We start from the raw sequence: 19277 nt of genomic DNA, 5'->3' as shown, positions 1-19277 counted from the left end.
CGCAAATTTGTATTGTATAATATACAAATTATTTGCATTTTTTGACACAATGCGCCGCGGCACACATAGCATCGTCTCGCGGCACACCGGGTGCGGAGCACTGCTATAGACCACCATTTTTTGGAAGTGGGACACACCAGAATGGAATGTGACACGGATCATGCCCGCATAGAAAAAGCTAAAAAATATTTTGAGCTTAACATTAACACCCCACAAGACTGGTACCAATTTGTACGAACTGTACGAGGCAAAAATCCGTTTAATGCGGTGGAAATGTCAGCAGAAACTTTTCTCTCTTATTCGGACTTACTGAAAACTACTTTCATTAAGAAGTCAAAGTGTGTTGAAGGGCAACCGATCAATTGGCACAGTATAAAGTGGCGACCGTATGAAAAACTACTCGGTGATATAAAATTCAAATACTCTCTGAATGATGGGGAGCCCTTCAGAACAATGAAGTTATTAAGCAATTCCAGAGGGCGTCCACATATTCCTAGAATACCGAGGACTCATATGGCACCTGCCCGAATAAATCCTCAAAAAAAAGAAGGACTTACTGAGCATGATATATTTTATAGATCCCGTGTACCTATCATACTTTCTATAATTCACTTGAAACTCAACCTTCTGTACCCAATATTGGTGATGCTGAAACTAGCGAAGACGATTATGCATGAATAACATGGATATTGTTATCTTTAAGCCACCTATAATAATGTATAATAATATGCCTAACCTAGATACGTGTGAGATATGGTACATTATTTTTAATATTGAATTTGCCAAAACCCAAATCTCTTTGCCAAAACCTGAAATTATGTTCTTTAAAGTGATTTTTAAGAAAAACTGTGCTATTTAAATAAAAATGCTTGTAATTGATTAAAACTCAGTTAATTTCTTCATAATATTTCACTTACTTTCCGTCATAATTAATTACACAGTATTTATCACCAGACACACAACATTCAAATTGCTCCCCTGAAAAATAGGTGAAATAACCATATCTGCTTCTGCCAAATAGCCACAGAATTATTACAGTTCGGTTGCAGTGTTGCCAACCGTACTATAATTATAGTACAATACTACAATAATTTTGATTCTGCAAACATTTAAAATACTATAATTTTACGCCATATATGCCAAAATACTATAATTTTAAAGGATTTTAGCCGAAAAATGTTCCTGTACTATATTTTTTTACAGAAACACTATAATTTTTACGCCTTTGTACTATAATCAGCGTAGAAAAAGATGGCAGCACTGTTCGGTTGGCAACACTGCGCTCACTGACAGATAGCAGCTCACGACGGCGGAGAACCAGTAAAAAACCAAAAAGACCCCGCCATCTTAGCTTGGCTTGAACAATGTCTTCTCAAAGTGAAACTCCTTTAAATGATAGTATAATATGTAGGCTATGTCTTGAGAAAGGCGCTTTAATTTACGTTTTTGATAACGATGTAGTGCTGGACAGTATAATGTTATATTTTCGATTAGACGTAAGTATCATAATATTATTAAATAAATAGAATCTTCGAGACCATAACAATGAACAAGTAGTAACCAACTTTTAATTAGCATAAGTATATTATATTATGACAATTAATTCGTTATCATTTCCCTTTTGGCAGATTAAATCTACAATTTTATTGTCAATCTGAATAACGTGAAACTTTGCACCCCCATTTGAAAAATATTTTTAAAACTACAATGAAAAGACTTGAATTGTTTGAGAATAATTTATTCCAAAGGATAAAAATACTTCGATATTTGGTTAGGATACCGACACAGTATACTGGTTGGTATGGTATCCAATCCCAAGCCAAAATTTTGAATAATTTTTATGATTTTTTTTAACGAAAACAGTTTATTCCATGTAGACAATTATATTAAATATCTTTTTCTGTCGGCGCATAGGCTGTTCGATCCAATAATTATTGTTAATTTAAAATTTGAAATTTTCGTACATTTTGATGTATCATTATCACAAACTAAGAGTATTAGGTTCAGGTAGGTTAGGTTTGGTTTGGTCTAAAAAGAAAGTTATAAAATCTCATGGCCCATCTGCGGCATATTTACCTTTTTTTATACAAATAGCATTGATAAAATCGGTCAAAAATGTGTAATATAATTTATACTATTTGAGACATTTAATGTTAATATTGTGTACGTTCAATCTTGGATATACATGGGTTTAATGGAGTAAATAATATTGTAATATAGATAATAATGTGAAAGTAAAAGTTTTATTTATTTAAGAAAAGATAACATTCATTAAATTCGGCGTAGAAACAAGTGCCTACCTGCACATCCATGGCACTGGCGGTTAGACGCCGTTCGCATGCTAGAACGTCAGTGGCGTCTAGCTAGTTAAATGAATGAATTTATTATTTTTCTGATGATCTTACGATTTCATATGACAACAAACACGGATATTTATTATCCATGAGCATCCAGCCATTCCCCTGTGGCATGTGCAGGTACATGCACTTCACTAACATAATTTTGTACACATACTAAATTGATGTGATTGATAAAAAAATCAATCCCGAAGGTTTTGGGATTTCGTAGGTATTGAAAATTGTCGAGGATCCCGGGATTGGATTCCCTAGTAGAGAGGGATGATAAACTAACTTAGTTGAGCTACATACCTAAAGTCTTCTTATTTTAAATGAATAAAGAAATATATTATTTAGTTGACATTTTAATTAAATAAATTTCAGTTTTATCATTAAGTGCTTGGCCAGAGTCAACACGCAGGTGTGGAATAGCAGCGTTGTCATGTGCGTCTGGTCGTATTCAGTCGTCAAGTCAGGGATAAGAAACTATGGACATAGAAAAGTTTTTACTGGAATATTCCTATTTAAAATGACAAAAAAAAGCAGCAAAGATAGGGCCAATGATATCAATACGGAAAAGACTTTAAAATGAAATTTTTATAACTTATACTAGAAACTACGACAGCAACCTGACAAGTTTTTTGAATAGAGTAGAATGTTTGTGCAAATATTTGATTATATTCTAATTGATTTAACTTTTTTACCATTCCATTTGAGTCATATTTTGCGACCTGAGTTTCATCTTTCGCCAATACAATAAATGAAGGTAAAACCCTTATTACCTACTGAGAAAACGATCAAGTGTGTATTTGCCATTGGTGAGTATGCATAGCACACACAACAGAAGTGAAACTTTTTTTGTTTTAATGAGTTTTTTTATTCAGCTTACATTTTTATTCCCATTCTAAAATCAAGACAATTATTCGTCTATGAAAAACAGAGGAAAACTGATCTGAAGCTCTGAAGGTGAAGCTGACAGTCTAGCTAGAGTCTAGACTAGAGATGTTTATAGTAATGTATTAATTATAAATTTTTATTATCATAAAAGTATTTCACAAAGATGTCAACTATTTTTCTATTTCGGTTTTATTTTCATCAAATAAGAAAAATGATATAATGCCTGATATAGACAGTGGGGTATCCAAAGGAAATTTGTTTGAAAACAGAATACCAATTATTAGCTTCTGACTGTAGTTTAACAGCATCTATAATAATTATATTTATGTCAATAAACTGAAACGTGTCTTTTTTTAGATTCAGGATAATGACGTTTACCTGTGATACCTGTGTTACATTGTGATATCTGAGGCGTCAAACACACCGCATATCGGGCTACGTAAACGATACTTAATAACACCAAAGAGACAAACATAACCAAAATATTTGTAAAATCTATTTCGGTAGTATATTATACTTATGTAGGTACATACTAAGAAGAGCGGTTAACTGTATGAAATTACCCGGTTAGCCGGTTTCGGTTATAACCAGTTTGGAAGCTCTACATGCCTGGTATATACAGTGGGGGATCCAAAGGAAATTTGTTTGAAAAGGAATGCCAATTATTAGCTTCTGACTAGTTTATTTATTAACAACTTTTCTTTTTTTTTAGATTCAGCATAATGACGGTTTACCAGACTACATTTGTAATAATTGCTTGCTTAAAGTTGAAGATATTTCCAAATTTATCAAGCAGTGTTCCACAAATGATACAAAACTTCGCCAAAATATCATCGGGAACAATATTTGTGATGACATCAATAGCGAAGATAATATTAACTCACTCGGTTTACAAAATGAAGATACAAGCTCATCCCATTTCGAAAAGACTGCTTCTATTCAAATAACTGACGATGAGCTCATGGAAACGATCAAAACTTCGGAAAATGGGGAAGAATATCTTCATTATCACGGAATAAAAATTATTGTCAACAGGTCGAAAGCAATAAGCAAGGAAAATAGAAAGTCGCAGTGCCGCGATTCGAATGATTATTTTTGCCATATATGTGGCAAGTTAGGACACAAACGCCATTGTAGACTTCATGTGCCAGTTGATAAAACAGTTACATGTGAAATCTGTGAAAAACAACTGCAATCAAAATATTACTTGAGTATACACATGGCCGTTCATAATCATGAGAAACCGTATAAATGTGAACTCTGTGATTCGGTATTCAAAATTAAATACTATTTGAAGAAACACGTAAAATATGTTCACGAACAACCTACTGTTTTACATCCTTGTAGAGAATGCCAAAAATCTTTCAAAAATAAAGGCGCACTTGCTGTAAGTTCACCATTGAATATTATTTATACATTTTCAATAGATTCAATATTCTATATCACTATATAATAATATGTGACATAGTTGTGTAATTTTAAAAGTTTCTTTGGTAAATTTGCTCAAAGATAATGTTTTAAGTTGTGTTACAATTATGTGAAAAAAAAAATTTGTATCTGCATGCGCACTTACAAAGTGTATGATAATTAGTGCGGGTGCTAAATGGCATATTAACAGCAAACATGACTGCTAAAATAGGGTAACTGATCACCAGCGGTGTAGGGTAGAGGTAGGCTGTTGAGATCTGACATAAATAGTGCACACTAAACTTTTTCAGTCACAATTATTGTTTGTTTTCAATGAATTAACAATACAAATTGCAGATTGTGCTAGTTAATTTCACCATGTTTTTATTAGCTCCTATTGTTTGTCCAGTACAAATTTTTTTCTTGTTTGTCCAAGATTTTTAACTAACTTCCCGACTAGCTAGACATTTGAAACTTTTAGAATATATCAGAACACGACGACAATGCATTCTTTTAATACTTTTAGCCATTTTTAAGCAGAATTAAATTCATTTTCAGTTAATTCTGTTTTGTATGGAAAGTTATTTCGGAAAAAATTCGTAAAAAGTAAAACACTATTATTGGTTGCTAAGGGGGTCCTAACATATAAATTATTAATATATACGCAGTGACGTCCCTAGACAAAATTTCCGCCCCATTTTATACAGTACAGGTGGACCTCGACTTACGAACGTTCGACTTTCGCACAATTCACTATTTCGCACATTTCAAAAAAAATCGTATTTTTAAAACGTCGCGCTAGCCGTGGGGTTAAGATATCCCTTCTCGCTCGCTCACAAGCAAGTGCATTTCTTGCGTCACTTGCATCCTGCTCGCACCCGTCACTTTGCTTGTGAGCTAGCTAGGATAGGTTTAGTCTTGCGCAGGAGCGCGTGCGGGCGTTGTCGTGTTGTGCGTTTTGCTAATTTTCTTCATTTGAAATATTTCACCCTAAAAATTTATAAACATGAGTGAGAAACGGAAAAACTGCAGTGTTGATACGAACAAAAAGTAATCAAGGACATATAAACTTCACATGACGTTCTGATTGTGGTGAATCTTTTGCTTCAATCGGACGTTCGTATGATACAAATAGGTCTACTACGATATGTTCAATTTTGAAAAATAAAAATGAACTTAAGGAATACGTTCAAAATTGTGGAAATATATTGTCTTCAAAGGTTGTTTCCAAAAGACACGGCATAGTTATGGATGAAATGGAAAAATATTTGTCATCATGGATCGACGACGAACATCAAAAAGATGTCCCTCTGAATATTTCAATTATTCAAGCGAAGGCTCTTAGTTTGTACAAAGATTGGAAGGCTAGAAAAAGAAGATTCTAACACGATTTTTCAAGCAAATAACGGTTGGTTTATATTAAATTCACTGGAGAATCGGCTGATGCGGATAAAGATGCTCCAAAAGAATTTATTTTCTCATTATCCAAAATTATTGAAGGTGGAGAATATTCCTCTAGCCAAATATTTAATGTAGATGACACAGGTTTATTTTGAAAAAAATGCCTAGTCGTACATTCTTATCTAAGGAAGAATCAGTTGCCCCTGGGCATAAACCTTCTAAAAACCGATTAACATTGTTTCTTGGTGGAAACTTGGCTGGTGATTTAAAATTGATGCCAATGTTAATTTATCAATCAGAAAATCCCAGAGCATTGAAAGGGAAGGATAAAGAATTGCTTCCAGTAATCAAATAAAAAAGCCTGGGTTTACTGCGTTAATTTCGCTAAAGATATCAAATTGTATCACACAGACGCATATATTATGGAATGTTAACATTCTATAACCAAAACAGCGCCTTTTTTACTAATAGAACGAATTTGTGGTGTGTGTTTATCTCATTTAACTGGTCGATCCGCAATGCCATGCCCCCAGGGTGGAGCCCTGTCCGCCCGCCTCTTGCGGGGGCCATGCACAATAGTATAGAAATGAGGTATAATAAAATTAGACTCCATATCTTCATACAGGTTTGCAAACAACCTAACTTTTATAGGACTTTTTTATGTAGTTTATAACTAGCTGCCGTATAAACTATGCACTTGCAAACTGCAAACCTGTGGCTACATTATTGTGTTAAACTTTTCGCGCCTCCCTTTGCAACAGTCGGCGCCCCCCAGTTTGGAAGTCGCTGCCATAATGGACAAATATTTTTCTATCTATAAAAAATCTAAAATTATGTACGATCTAATGCCATAATTTTACATATTTTATATATGGACGAATATTTTTTACTATTACCTATCTATTATTATTATGGCTTTGTTTACGCAGTGTTTAATTGAATTTTAAAAATTAACCTACACTATCTGCTATTTGTAGTCTTAGTTCAATGAAAACAAAACAGCATGACTGACAAGGTTTAGTGTGCACTATTTATGTCATATCTCAACAGCCTACCTCCACCCTTTACCACTACTGATCACCATTGAAGACAGATTTAAATGGAAAAAAATAAACAAACAGGCAGATTTAATTTTGTAATGAATTTTGCAAGAGTTTATTAAAATTCTTACAACATTTATATGATAATATACCTGCCTTCACTCAATATTAAAGAACAATCTATAATTGAATCATTTAAATTTATTTATTTAGAAATAAAAAGATAAAACTAAGTTTGAATTACAAAATAAGTACATTTTTTTTATTTATGATTATATAGTACAGGGTTGGCAAACCCTTTTACGTATGCGTGCCAAAGTTTCCCAAATATTATTTTTCGGCTGTCTGACTTGCCGAGCAGTTTTTCATTGGGAAAGATAGTTTTTAAGAATTCTATTAAAAAAATTATGATGATCTAGATCACTTTTTTGTTACTTTTATCACTGTCTTCCAGAATTACTACTACTAACTCCACCAAATTTTTGTAACTTATTTGGTGCAGCCATTTATTGTGGGTAGAAATGAAATTGTTTGTTAATGTATTAATTAGTCTAGTTCTTTACGCATAAATTGACACCAGAATTTCTCCGATCAGATGAGGCATCCTCTCGCAACAATGGTCTCAATCATTGTAAATTGATCAAAATTAAAGGTTCGCGGTGCGGCATCCCCCGCCGCATTCCTGAAGAGTATTTGCCTGCTATTTTTTAAACAATGCGATCTGTCATTCATTATTATTATCAGGTTATTTTTTCTCTTCAAACGCGTGCCATACAAAATTACAACCAGTGGCACGCGTGCCATAGGTTTGCCACCACTGCTCTAGTATAACCTCTTCTTACTTACTAGAAAAAAAAATTGTGTAGTGTAAAGGAATTCAAGAATTCTACAAAATAATCCGATATAAGGAACTGAAGTATAATTTGCAAAAATATTTTTCATAGCACTAAATTCCATATAAAATATTAAAATTAAATATTTTTTCAGTGTTCAAATAGTGTTCATTCTTTTTTTGTTCGGTCATGTCCATAAAAATCACAATAATCATAATCTTATGTTGATATATCATTAATATGAAGTATAAAATAACCAAAAGGTATTATAACTAAAAGGTCTACACCCCGCATCCTCTACATATTGACAGCGATGCGAAAAGTAAGGTTTGAAAAAGTTGATAAAAATTTATAGATCCACCTACTGCACTTAATTTGTTAATGAGAATATCATGATCTACCCTGTCAAAAGCCTTTGACATAATATCTGTATAAATTGCTTCCACTTGACAATTTACGTTCATCGAATGATATATGTACTCAGTATACGTCATAAGCTTTGTAACTGTAGACCGAGCAGATTGAAATACATGCTGAGCGTCAGTCAGTTAACCGTCTACATGTTTATAAATATATCTATGCAAAATAGACTCAAATAATTTAGCTGGTGCAGATAGAACAGCCACCGGGCGAAAATTTATTATTTCAGAGCGCGAGCCTTTTTTGTGCACCAGACAAATACAGGTTAGGCTCCAACAATCTGGAAAGACAGAAGTACTTAGGCTGAGATTAAATAAATATAGTCAGTTAACAACTTATGACAGCCCTTTAAAAATCCAAGGGGGGATACCATCAGGACTTTTGAGGATTTCGGATATGGTCGAGAGAAAGCATACACCATGTCAGTCAGACTCATCCAGAAGACCAATATCTAGTACTGGCCAGGAAGATGAAATACTATCTGGTTGACGTATGGGCAATATCGAAGGAGCTTTAGAATAGACAGACATAAAATATTAAGCGAAACCGTTAGCGATGGACTGGGAGCCACTCAAAGCACTAGCTTCCGAGACATAGATGATATTATTTTTATGATATCCTTGTTTTGTAATTTATCCAATCTTCAAATTTTTTGTGAGCGATCGAAATATATCAAAGAGATAAAAGTAAGAATCGTCTGTTTTTAATACGTACTTTATCGTAATAATACCATTAACGGCCCACATGCTCAGCGTAGGTCAAAATTGAGTTTTTATTGTATTTTTAAACCATGATCCTGGACATTCCATAAACGTTGTAGATAATCTATTTATATAATTTTGAAGCCTTATTATCCTTTATATTTATGTTGAACATTTGATGACTGCATAAAGTATTTTTATTACATAAAATAGTATTCTTTTAAACCTCTCGCTCTAATGTTTTAGAATATAGTCATATTTCGGTACATGAATGTGCAGTGGTGTTAAGATTTTTTACATTTATTAATTTTTAAACGCATTTATAAAACCATTAGTATAATTTGTGACGAGATAATTTTAGTAAAATATTCACGATAAAAAATTATATTGATAATCTCTGTGATCCCAAATTTGACAAGAATTAGGCATTATATTATTCAAAAAATCGGCAAGATTAACACATTTGAAGATAATTCTAAAGATAATCATTATAAGCTATGTCTTTGACCATTCAAGTGTGATAAACATCCTACAAATAATGATTGCTTTATGATAATTATTGACCTAAGAATAAGGTAGTGCTTTTTTGAAATACGCCATTTCTTTTGTCATTCCCCAGTGGTTAAGCTACAACATACGGACGTAGCCGTAAATTAACAAACTATAATTGAAGTAGGGAGTAAAATGATATTGACGCGCGTGTTTGAACATGTACCGTTAAAAAAAATAAAAAAAATTTCGGTTAGGTAATCATAAATTATACTAATGGTTTTATAAATACGTTTAAAAATTAATAAATGTATCTTAACACCACTGCACATTCATGTACCGAAATGTGACTATATTCTAAAACATTAGAGCGAGAGGTTAAAAAAAATACTATTTTATGTAATAAAAATACTTTATGCAGTCATCAAATGTAGACATTAATCTATGCCGAATTTTTTCCCAGATTTAATTGTAATAATAGTAGAAATTACAAAAACATGACTTAAAAATTAGGCTAGCACTCGAAAAAGAAAACATACCAATGAATATTTGTGCCAGTATCAGGGACACACCAAGTGGGGTTGTTAGGGATGCGTAGCACCTAGGGATTGCAATACCGAATGAAAATGTCAATACCGGTTTTTCAGTATTATTGAATACTGATAGTTCTTAAACATTAAAAAAAAGAAGTAGGTGCTTATCAATAAATATAGCTATTAAAATCTCTATTAACATATTATTTTATAGCAAAAACCTACATACTTAAATTTATTATGTTGACATTTAAAAATATGTGTTGATCATAATTGTAGAACTAGTGATTTTTGTCCAAAAAATAATTTGAATGTATAGATAATTTTAACTAAAAGCCCTCAAAAGTTCATCAAGTGCAAATACGTTCGGCTGCAGGAAAAGCTTCTTTAATTCAACACTTGTACAGTCATCAATAATTATAGAATAATTGAACATCTTTGTCACGGATGTTTTCTATTTTGAAATAATAATATGATAATTCATCGTGAAAATTACTTATTATATTTGATGAAATTTGTTTTATTATTTTTTCACCTCCGTTGGATTCACTCAATATATTTGAATTTTAGCAGCATATAACTTTAATTCATTTTCAAAAACGTAAACGAGTGTGCTTTCTTAATACCGGAAATTCCGGTATATTGGATTTTTAAATACTCTGAATAAACTGAAATACCGGTGTTGCAATCCCTAGTAGCACCCGGGAGTTTAAAAATAAAAGAAATAGTTTTATTGAATTATTAGCAAGTGCATGAATGTTATAACTAGAATTTGGAATGATTCAGGCGTCAGTTGGTAAATAATTTAAAATCATTTGTAAAACAGATGATACGAGGGTGGGTCAATAATTCCTTAGAAAAAAGCATTAAAACAGTTTTTTTTTTTTATTTCTCAACATAATCTCCTTGGAGCTCAATACACTTGGTTAGACGTTTCTCAATTTTTTTTAAACCGTCAGAAAAATAAGTTTTCGGAAGGTCCTCAAAATAAGAAAAAGTCACTGGGGGCTAAATCTGGCGAATACGGTGGGTGGTCGACCAATTCGAACTTCAATTCTTCAATTTTAGCCATTGATCGTAAACATGTGTGAACACGGGCATTGTCCTGATGAAAGAGGATTTTTTTCCTGTTTAAATGAGGCCGTTTTTCTTCAATTTTGTTTTTTAGCTGGTCCAATAAAGATGCATAATAATCCCCTGTTATTGTTTTTTCTTTTTCCAAATAGTCAACGAAAATAATTCCACGTGCATCCCAAAATACAGTAGCCATAACCTTACCAGCTGATTTTACGGTTTTCGCCTTCTTTGGACATGGTTCGCCTTTCGCAATCCACTGCTTTGACTGTTCTTTCGTCTCGGGAGTATAGTGGTGTATCCATGTTTCATCTACAGTCACAAAGCGACGAAAAAATTCATCCGGATTGCGTTGCATGAGCGACAACAGGGCTTTAGAGGCCACCACCCTATTGCGTTTATTGTCGACTGTGAGCAAACGCGGCACCCATCTTGCAGAAATTTTTTTCATGCCCAATTTGTCATGTAAAATAGAAATGACGCTACCTTTTGAGATCCCTGTAACCTCAATTATCTCACTCAACTTTAATCTTCGGTCACTTAACACCATATCGTGGATTTTATTGATCATTTCTGGTGTAGTCACCTCTACAGGACGTCTTGAGCGTGGTTCATCCTTTGTTGATGTACGACCACGTTTAAATTCATTTAACCAGTTATAAATAGTTGCAAGTGAAGGAGCAGATGTGCCGTGAACTAAATCCAACTCATTTTTTATTTCCTTTGCTGTTAACCCTTTTATATTAAAATGTTTAATAACAGCTCTAAATTCAATTTTCTCCATTTTTGTAAACAAGCAAATTTTTTTTTTTAAATGTACGAGAAACACACAACAACCCGACCAATCTGATTGAAACTTCGCAGCATACTGAATCGGTAGTGCCGCTGCATGAAAACAAACCGCTTACAGTACTAGTCGCGCCACCTGTCGGCTTTTCTAAGGACTTATTGACCCACCCTCGTAATATGACATTTTGTGTTATTCCACATAACGATTTTCTTATATCGATTGTTTTTATTGCAGGATTCTGAATGTTCTATATTAAAAAGCCTGTTTCGATTTATTTTCCTCAATGGCGACCGTACTCCAAAAACATTTCATTTATTTTATTTATTTTTTTATTTCAGACACATGAAATATCCCACACGGGAGAGAAAAATTATGAGTGTGATATTTGTCAATTTCGTGTAGGCTATAGACAGACTCTCATTGCTCATTTGAGAATACATTCGAAAGAAAAACCTTACAAATGTAGATATTGTAAAAAATCATTTTCCACATCCACGACCTTACAGGAACACGAAAGACTGCATAGTGGTGAGAGGCCATATGTATGCCCTGTCTGTAAGAAAGGTTTCGCACAGTTGGGAAATATGAAAAGCCACTTTAGACACAACCACAAAGGAGTCAAATTCGAGTGGATAGGATTGAGAGAGCAAAGGAAAATCAACAATCTATGATCATTCAAATGGAATAGTTTACATATTCATGAAAATACATATTATTCAAAATTGTGGGCATTTTTTATTTCTACACCTCTACAAAAAATAACAGGTACAACTCTAGTGGTGTATGTTCTGTAAGCATTTATATACTTTTGTATGATTGTTGAACACAATGTCTGTACATATTTATATCTTTGGTTACCAGAATAAAAATATTGGCATGGTAATTTATCGGTATGTTTTAAAACTTTAAGGCAAAAATTACTTTCCTCAATTTGAAAAAGATTATGTAAGTAATACTATTGACCAAGGGTACTTGATGGAATTAGAATTTATTAAATAAATTTATTTTGCTTCACATAAGAAAATTGTATTAAAAGAAATCACTGCGTTTGTGAAAATGTGAAAAGCGAAAAAAGGCATTGAGTGCTACTATTCTGTGAAAAATGAGTTAGAAAGAACCCCCAATTTGAGATTACAAATATTCAGTTGTAAAAAATAAAACAAATGTGGTCCGGTACTGTCCAATCAAAATCCTTGTTCCTGTTCTTAAAAAACCAATATATTTACTAATGTATTATCTACGTAGTTAGAGGTGTATGATTATATTACTTTAATTTCAAAACTAAAAATACATATCTACCTACACACTATTTCTCAAGACATACACGGTAGAGCGTATTCTAGACCAGGGATCGGCAACGCGGCGTGCGCCCTCGGAGAATATTTGATGCACCTTCAAGATATCGATACCCTAGTTCTATAAGGAAACAACTCAAAAATCCTTGTTCTGAGTAAATCGCATTTGAAGTTTTACATAAAATGGTTCCTTTAGTTCCGAAGATTTTTTTAGTGAAAGCATTATTAAATAGTGATAGATATAATATTGTAATTTATTATGGTTTAATTTTTTTATAATATTATTAATAATTGATGCAAGAATAAATTAATATTAAATAAAAACTAAAAACTATTCGACTTGTTTCCAGTGATGACAAATAAATCCTCTACATTCATAGTTCTATAAGGAAATAAATCAAATGGTTCCTTATAGAAATATGTTTGCCTACGCAAACTTGTTTGAATGCTGCTTGTCTATAGAAACATTAAACAAAAATATCCTCAAAAAAACACAAAAATATCAACAACAAAAAACGACTTAATTTAATTATGCGATAGCAATGTTATTCCTAGGGTCCATTGGGATTTTTACAAAAATCTTAAGGCAGTTGATACACTTGAATATTATCTAAATCTTTTATATTTAAGTAAACATATTTTTATAATTATTCTTATGTCACTTTTATTGTTTACTAAACGTTGTTAAAATAAACATTGTCATGTCCCGAATGCCAATTTTTTATATATTTTTATTCACATACCAAAAAGAAGGACCCTATTACAGAGTAATAATGTCATAATACACTAACAAAATAATATGATTTCAATTCTAATGGATTTAAGTTTTGTACTATTCCATTTGAGTCGATTTTTGCAACCCGGGTTTCGCCTTTCGGTATCTTCAGGCGCTATGTGCACCAGTGGCGAAGAGTGGATGTAGGCTGTTCAGATCCGCCCAGTGACGTCCCTAGACAAAATGCCGCCCCTAGGCAGTGCCAAAATGCCACTCCATTTTGTATACAGTATTATTTATCATCCTTTCATGACTTCATTATATAAGAAATGTGTTGTATGGATACACTTTTAACAAAATATATACGACTAAACATACCAAATTAAATTTATAAATATTTTTAATTAATAAGTTAATATGTCTGATTTTAATTATTCACAAAACTGAGCGTGTCGTTTATTGTCACCAACGACATCAATGAGCAACGGAAGTAAACTAGACATCGCAAACACGACAAAAAATTACAGTCCTGTTAAACCTTTTATGTTAATTAATACATTTTGTTTCCAACCAGTGAGCTGATTTTAATGGAAGGTTATTTTCGTTATTATTAAATTTAGTTAATAAAAACGAAATAATAAAATATACTAATTCTAATTATACTAAATGATTCTCCTCTATTTGCCACCCTTCGAGTAACTGCCGCCCCCAAGTGACACTCAATCTGCCTACCCCCACTGGACGTCACTGGATCCGCCATAAATAGTGCACACTACCTTTTGTCAGTAAAACGTATTTGTTTTCATGGAAATAAGACTAGAAATTATAGACGGTGTTGGTTAGTTTTTAAAATTCAATTAAACCCTGCGAAAACTAAGCCATAATAGATCATAGTCAAAAATACTTGTTTATCTATAAATTTTATAAAATTATGTAGTTAAATTATAGAAAACTTTGGATTTTATCTAGTTTGGTTTAGGCAGGGCTTAATGAATTTAAAAAAATGAACCAACAATATGTGTAATATTTATTTTTAATCCAACGAAAACAAATAAGTATGAATGAAAAAATGTGCACCGTTTTGTCGTATCGCACATAGTATAACAAAATTATTATGGTTTGACTTAGACAGTGTTTAATTGATTTTAAAAACTAACCAACACTATCTATAAATTATTTTAGTATTATATAGTTCAATAAAAACAAATACAAAAGACTGGCAAAGTTAGATGTATACTATTGATGTTGGATTTTAACAGCCTATCTCCACCCTTCTCCACTGATGTGCACATATAGTTAATTCTATCATATTATTATATACTTAACAAACCTATACCTACCTATTGAGTCAAAGATCACAATAAGAATATTACAAACAAATTATGAATACCTAGTTGAAGTGTTTGTAAAAACCCCTTACTTAATTACTCCTAAAAACAACTTATCACCTTCTTGGAACGATGGTAATAGGTATATCTATGATATTAGTCTTTAAAAAGCTATTATTTAAACCAAACATATTCAATAATATTCCTACCTGATACCTACTTTTTAATAATAATACTTCAAGTAATTTCTGTTTTAAATCATGAATTTACTACTCGTCCAATAGAATAATGTTAAATAAATTATTTAAGACTACAATAAATTAGTTATCTATTTAAAAAATAGCCTCATGGGTTCCTGAATAATAATTGTGTTAATGAATAGACTGTCACTGGTTTGATTTTTTTTAAATGTTTCCTTATAGAACTATGACAAGCTCAATATGGTTCAATCTTTTTAGTTCAATAAGGAACCACATAAAATGTTTCCTTATAGAACTGTGAACATGTAAAATACAAAGAAATTCCATATGGAATTATTTGCTTTTATTAATTATTGAGATTTTTTAGAAATATTTTAAAAATTGAATTATGTAGCTGTCATGATTCTTTATCAAATGGCATTATTAACTCAAAACTGCAAAATTTTGAGTTGTTTCCCTATAGAACTAGGGTATAGATATTATAATACTGTCACTCTACTAACAAACTACAAAAAAAGACTTCATTGGATCAAGAGGCGCATTTTCCGAAGAATTAAAAACAGAGTGGCTAATCGACCTCGGGATTCTTACAGACATAACGGGCAAGTTTAATGATTTAAATCTAAAGATGCAAAGAAAAAAACACCACATTGCTGACATGATCAGTGCAGTAAATAATGCATTTAAATTGTCATTATGGAAGACACATCTAATAAAAAATTCGGTACTGTTCGGTTATCAGGAATACAGCGGAAAACACATTTTGAAAATACCCGATATACTGGATTATTTGTTAGTTTAGGAAGTCCCATATTTCTTGCTGACAAGTCAAAAACAACTTCTCAGTATAAACTATGGATGAAGAAGAAATAAAGTCGGTTGAAAGACCATGAAGAAGCAGTACGTATGAAAAATCATTTAGTAGTTAAGAATAAATAATATGTTAATGTTAACAATATTAATAAATGTAAAAGAATTTTTTTATGTAAAATTATCGATTCAGAAATCGAGAGATGTATGAATATCGTAACGCTGTGATTACAGACCTTGATATACACAAATTGGGAAATTTCGCCACGGTCATTTTGAAATGTAAATTGCCAGGTTAATGACCATTGAAATAAGAAAATAGGAAATGTAAATAAATGCTCGTATGGGACTCTATCCTTATTGACACCCTGGTTCATATTCTGAGCTAGCCGCGAGCCGGGTTACGTCATTCGGTTGGGTTAGGTTAGTAATAATCCCCCCCCCTTCAGAAGGTGTGTAATTACCCCTTCAATATTCAGCTCAGTCTGTTCGGGGTGGTTATTAAATAAAAAAAAAATTTAATTAGTTACTTTGGGTTTATATTTTATTTTAAATTTAGTTTATTCTAGTTACATCATCCAAAGTACTATTCTTAATTTATATTTATGAATTTGTGTAATTAATATTTAAGACGTGAGACACGGAACGAATTTACTTTTAATAAAGTGCGAAGAATCCACACGCAGAAATAAGTGGGTTAGTATTATTGATGTTTGATGGACGAGAGCAGACTGTGGTAATTTAATTTAATTTTAATACCGTATAAACACGTAGAGGTAAGTGGATTTATTACTTATAGTTGTAAGAGCGAATTGTTGACTGACTGGATTCGCCAGGAGTCGTCTTTTTATAGACAACCCTCCCTCGGCTCTAATTGGTCGATATAGATAAGGAATCTTGTATGTCGATTTTTAATCGTACATCGATCTGACCTATAAAATATCCCTTTTTGAATTTATTTGAATTTACTGGTTTGTCTGAGGGACCGAGATATTATGGGGATTATGTCATGTTTAAGTAGGCGGATGTATTGCAGTTATAAAAATGCGTCTATGTATTCGGGTTTATTTTAAATGAATTTTTAAAGGGCGCCTAAGTGGCTACCTTTGAGATAAAGCCGCGAACAAGGCCCTAGGACGGGAGTTGAAGCATCATTAGATTAAAGTAAAAAGTGCAGGCATTTAGAACTTCTTATCAGGTACCTATTAACGTAAGAAAACTCACTAATCGTAAACTGTTTACGATGAAACACAGTGTCTGACGCCTTTATTCTAATAACTATCTACTATAAATATTCTTAATCTAGCTTATAATTACATCCTTTACAGTACCTAATATGAAATAATATTTGACTATTTCAAAATAATAAGAAAAATATATTACCTCGTCATAAGGGTATTGGCTTGTCTTTGGATATGCCTATGTTATGGGGCTCCCTGCCGTTACGCGCTGATCCCCTTCATCTCTGGGACTTAATCTCTGGTATAGGTTTCGCTGAATTTACGTGTGCGATTTTAGTCCGGATCTTGCGGAGATCCATGTGAGGTATTTTTTATCCTCTTCAATGCAATTGGTGTTGTTGTAAAAAAGGATTTTAAGTAAAAAGAGAAATTCTTAATATTTCCCTCCATCATTCGAACTCGAGCCACCGCAATCATCGTCCGTACCGTTCACCCACACGCCGATCACCCACCGCCACAGACCCTCCGGCACCCTGACACAGATCCGACGACTTCAGGGGAGGAGAAGTTTTGAGTTTGGCTTCAGGGGGTTGTTCCGGACATCGCGAGTCAGGGCACGAGGCGAAGTTCGTCTTTTGGGTCAAGCCAGTCCAGTCTTCGGCCGGGCCCATTCCATGCCAGTCCGCCAGTTAGCCAGTTTCAAAGGCGACCATCACACCAGCTCCAAGCGAAGTAGCTCCAAGTGAAGTCGAAGAAAGAAAAAAAACACCTCGATATCTTATTGATCCCATTCGGGACTTTACGCCCCTTGTTTGCTCATCAAAATTTGAGCTGCGGTGGGGTGAAAAACTCCGAGAGTGTGTGTGTGAGACACTCCCGGCCAAAAACCCTGCCGCTGTGAGTTTGATCTGAAATGGAAGTAGCAGTTATGGTTATGGTCCGAGTGTTGCCATCCTTCTTGGATCTCTGTTTGCTCCCATCTAGTCTTCTGATCGTTGTATGCTGTAGAGGCCCTCGATCGCACGTCTCTGGTTTTGAGGGCGGTTTGGAGTTAGGCGTGTCTTGGCAGCTTGGGACTGAAAACAGAGAGGCAGCTTTGGATCTGGAATCAGAAAGAGCAATTAGTTATGTTTTCTTTTTCTCGGTCGTGTCTGCTGTGTCTTCTTTGTGGTGTTGTCCTTGTATCTCCTGAGAATTGTCCTGGGTCTGTCGTGTACCATGATGAAATTAGTTCAGTTAACCTCAAATAACTCCACTTGCGGTCTAGCACCCGTCGCGAGCAGACACCTTTCCGTGCGCTCCGATACCAGCTGAGATCTATAATCGACTCGAGACCAATTTACCTCGCAGAACCAGCCGACCAATCTACATACCTACAAGACACCCGCATAATCTAGAAGTACATCGAAAAACCAGCCGACCAAGCAAATTACCTATTTGCAACATCCCGCCGACCAAGCAAAATACCTATTTGCTACAACCTGCCGACGAGGACGAACAACGCTAGACCAAACACGCCACGACGAACGACACCGCAAACATGGACCAACAGGAGCACCAAACACCACTACACATCATCACACTACAACAGAGCACCATCTCGCGCGCCGATCAAGGAGGCAGACCCAATCACACACTCAGGACACGAAAACGACCAACTATCCGTCGTTATCAGGGGCTTCCCGATCGGCACACACACGGAGGACATCACCAATGACCTACTCCGAAAAGGCCTCCCGATCATCAGCGTCCGGAGGATGACCCGGCATCCAATGCCCCTTGTCCTGGTCAAACTCCTGGACAACGACAGAGGGAGGCAGATACACT

At 33.8% G+C, this 19277-nt stretch overlaps 2 protein-coding genes across 2 annotated transcripts in view; one reads left to right on the top strand and one right to left on the bottom strand.

The window, feature by feature from the left end:
• LOC147075037 (endoplasmic reticulum metallopeptidase 1-like) overlaps positions 1-19277 on the bottom strand; it is a 426619-nt gene that overhangs the window by 48102 nt on the left and 359240 nt on the right. The window lies entirely within an intron of this gene.
• Positions 1286-12651, top strand: LOC147075051 (uncharacterized). The gene is made up of 3 exons (XM_085942837.1): positions 1286-1496; positions 3946-4620; positions 12260-12651. Exons 1-3 carry the CDS (start codon positions 1365-1367, stop codon positions 12590-12592), a joined length of 1140 nt encoding a protein of 379 aa, XP_085798963.1. The 5' UTR covers positions 1286-1364; the 3' UTR covers positions 12593-12651.

The sequence above is a fragment of the Rhyacophila brunnea genome, unplaced genomic scaffold (assembly GCF_057557595.1).
Source record: "Rhyacophila brunnea isolate RB1 unplaced genomic scaffold, BYU_Rbru_1.0 scaffold_15, whole genome shotgun sequence".
In the NCBI taxonomy this organism is placed as follows: domain Eukaryota; kingdom Metazoa; phylum Arthropoda; class Insecta; order Trichoptera; family Rhyacophilidae; genus Rhyacophila; species Rhyacophila brunnea.
The sequence above is the reverse complement of the archived record's forward strand: the minus strand, read 5'-3'. Positions and strand labels throughout refer to the sequence as shown.

Coding starts and splice junctions, on each gene's coding strand:
- LOC147075051 (XM_085942837.1), top strand. CDS start 1,365: ATGTCTTCTCAAAGTGAAACTCCTTTAAATGATAGTATAATATGTAGG. Junction 1,497..3,945: donor TGTTATATTTTCGATTAGAC/GTAAGTATCATA, acceptor CTTTTTTTTTAG/ATTCAGCATAATGACGGTTT. Junction 4,621..12,259: donor AAAATAAAGGCGCACTTGCT/GTAAGTTCACCA, acceptor TTTTTATTTCAG/ACACATGAAATATCCCACAC.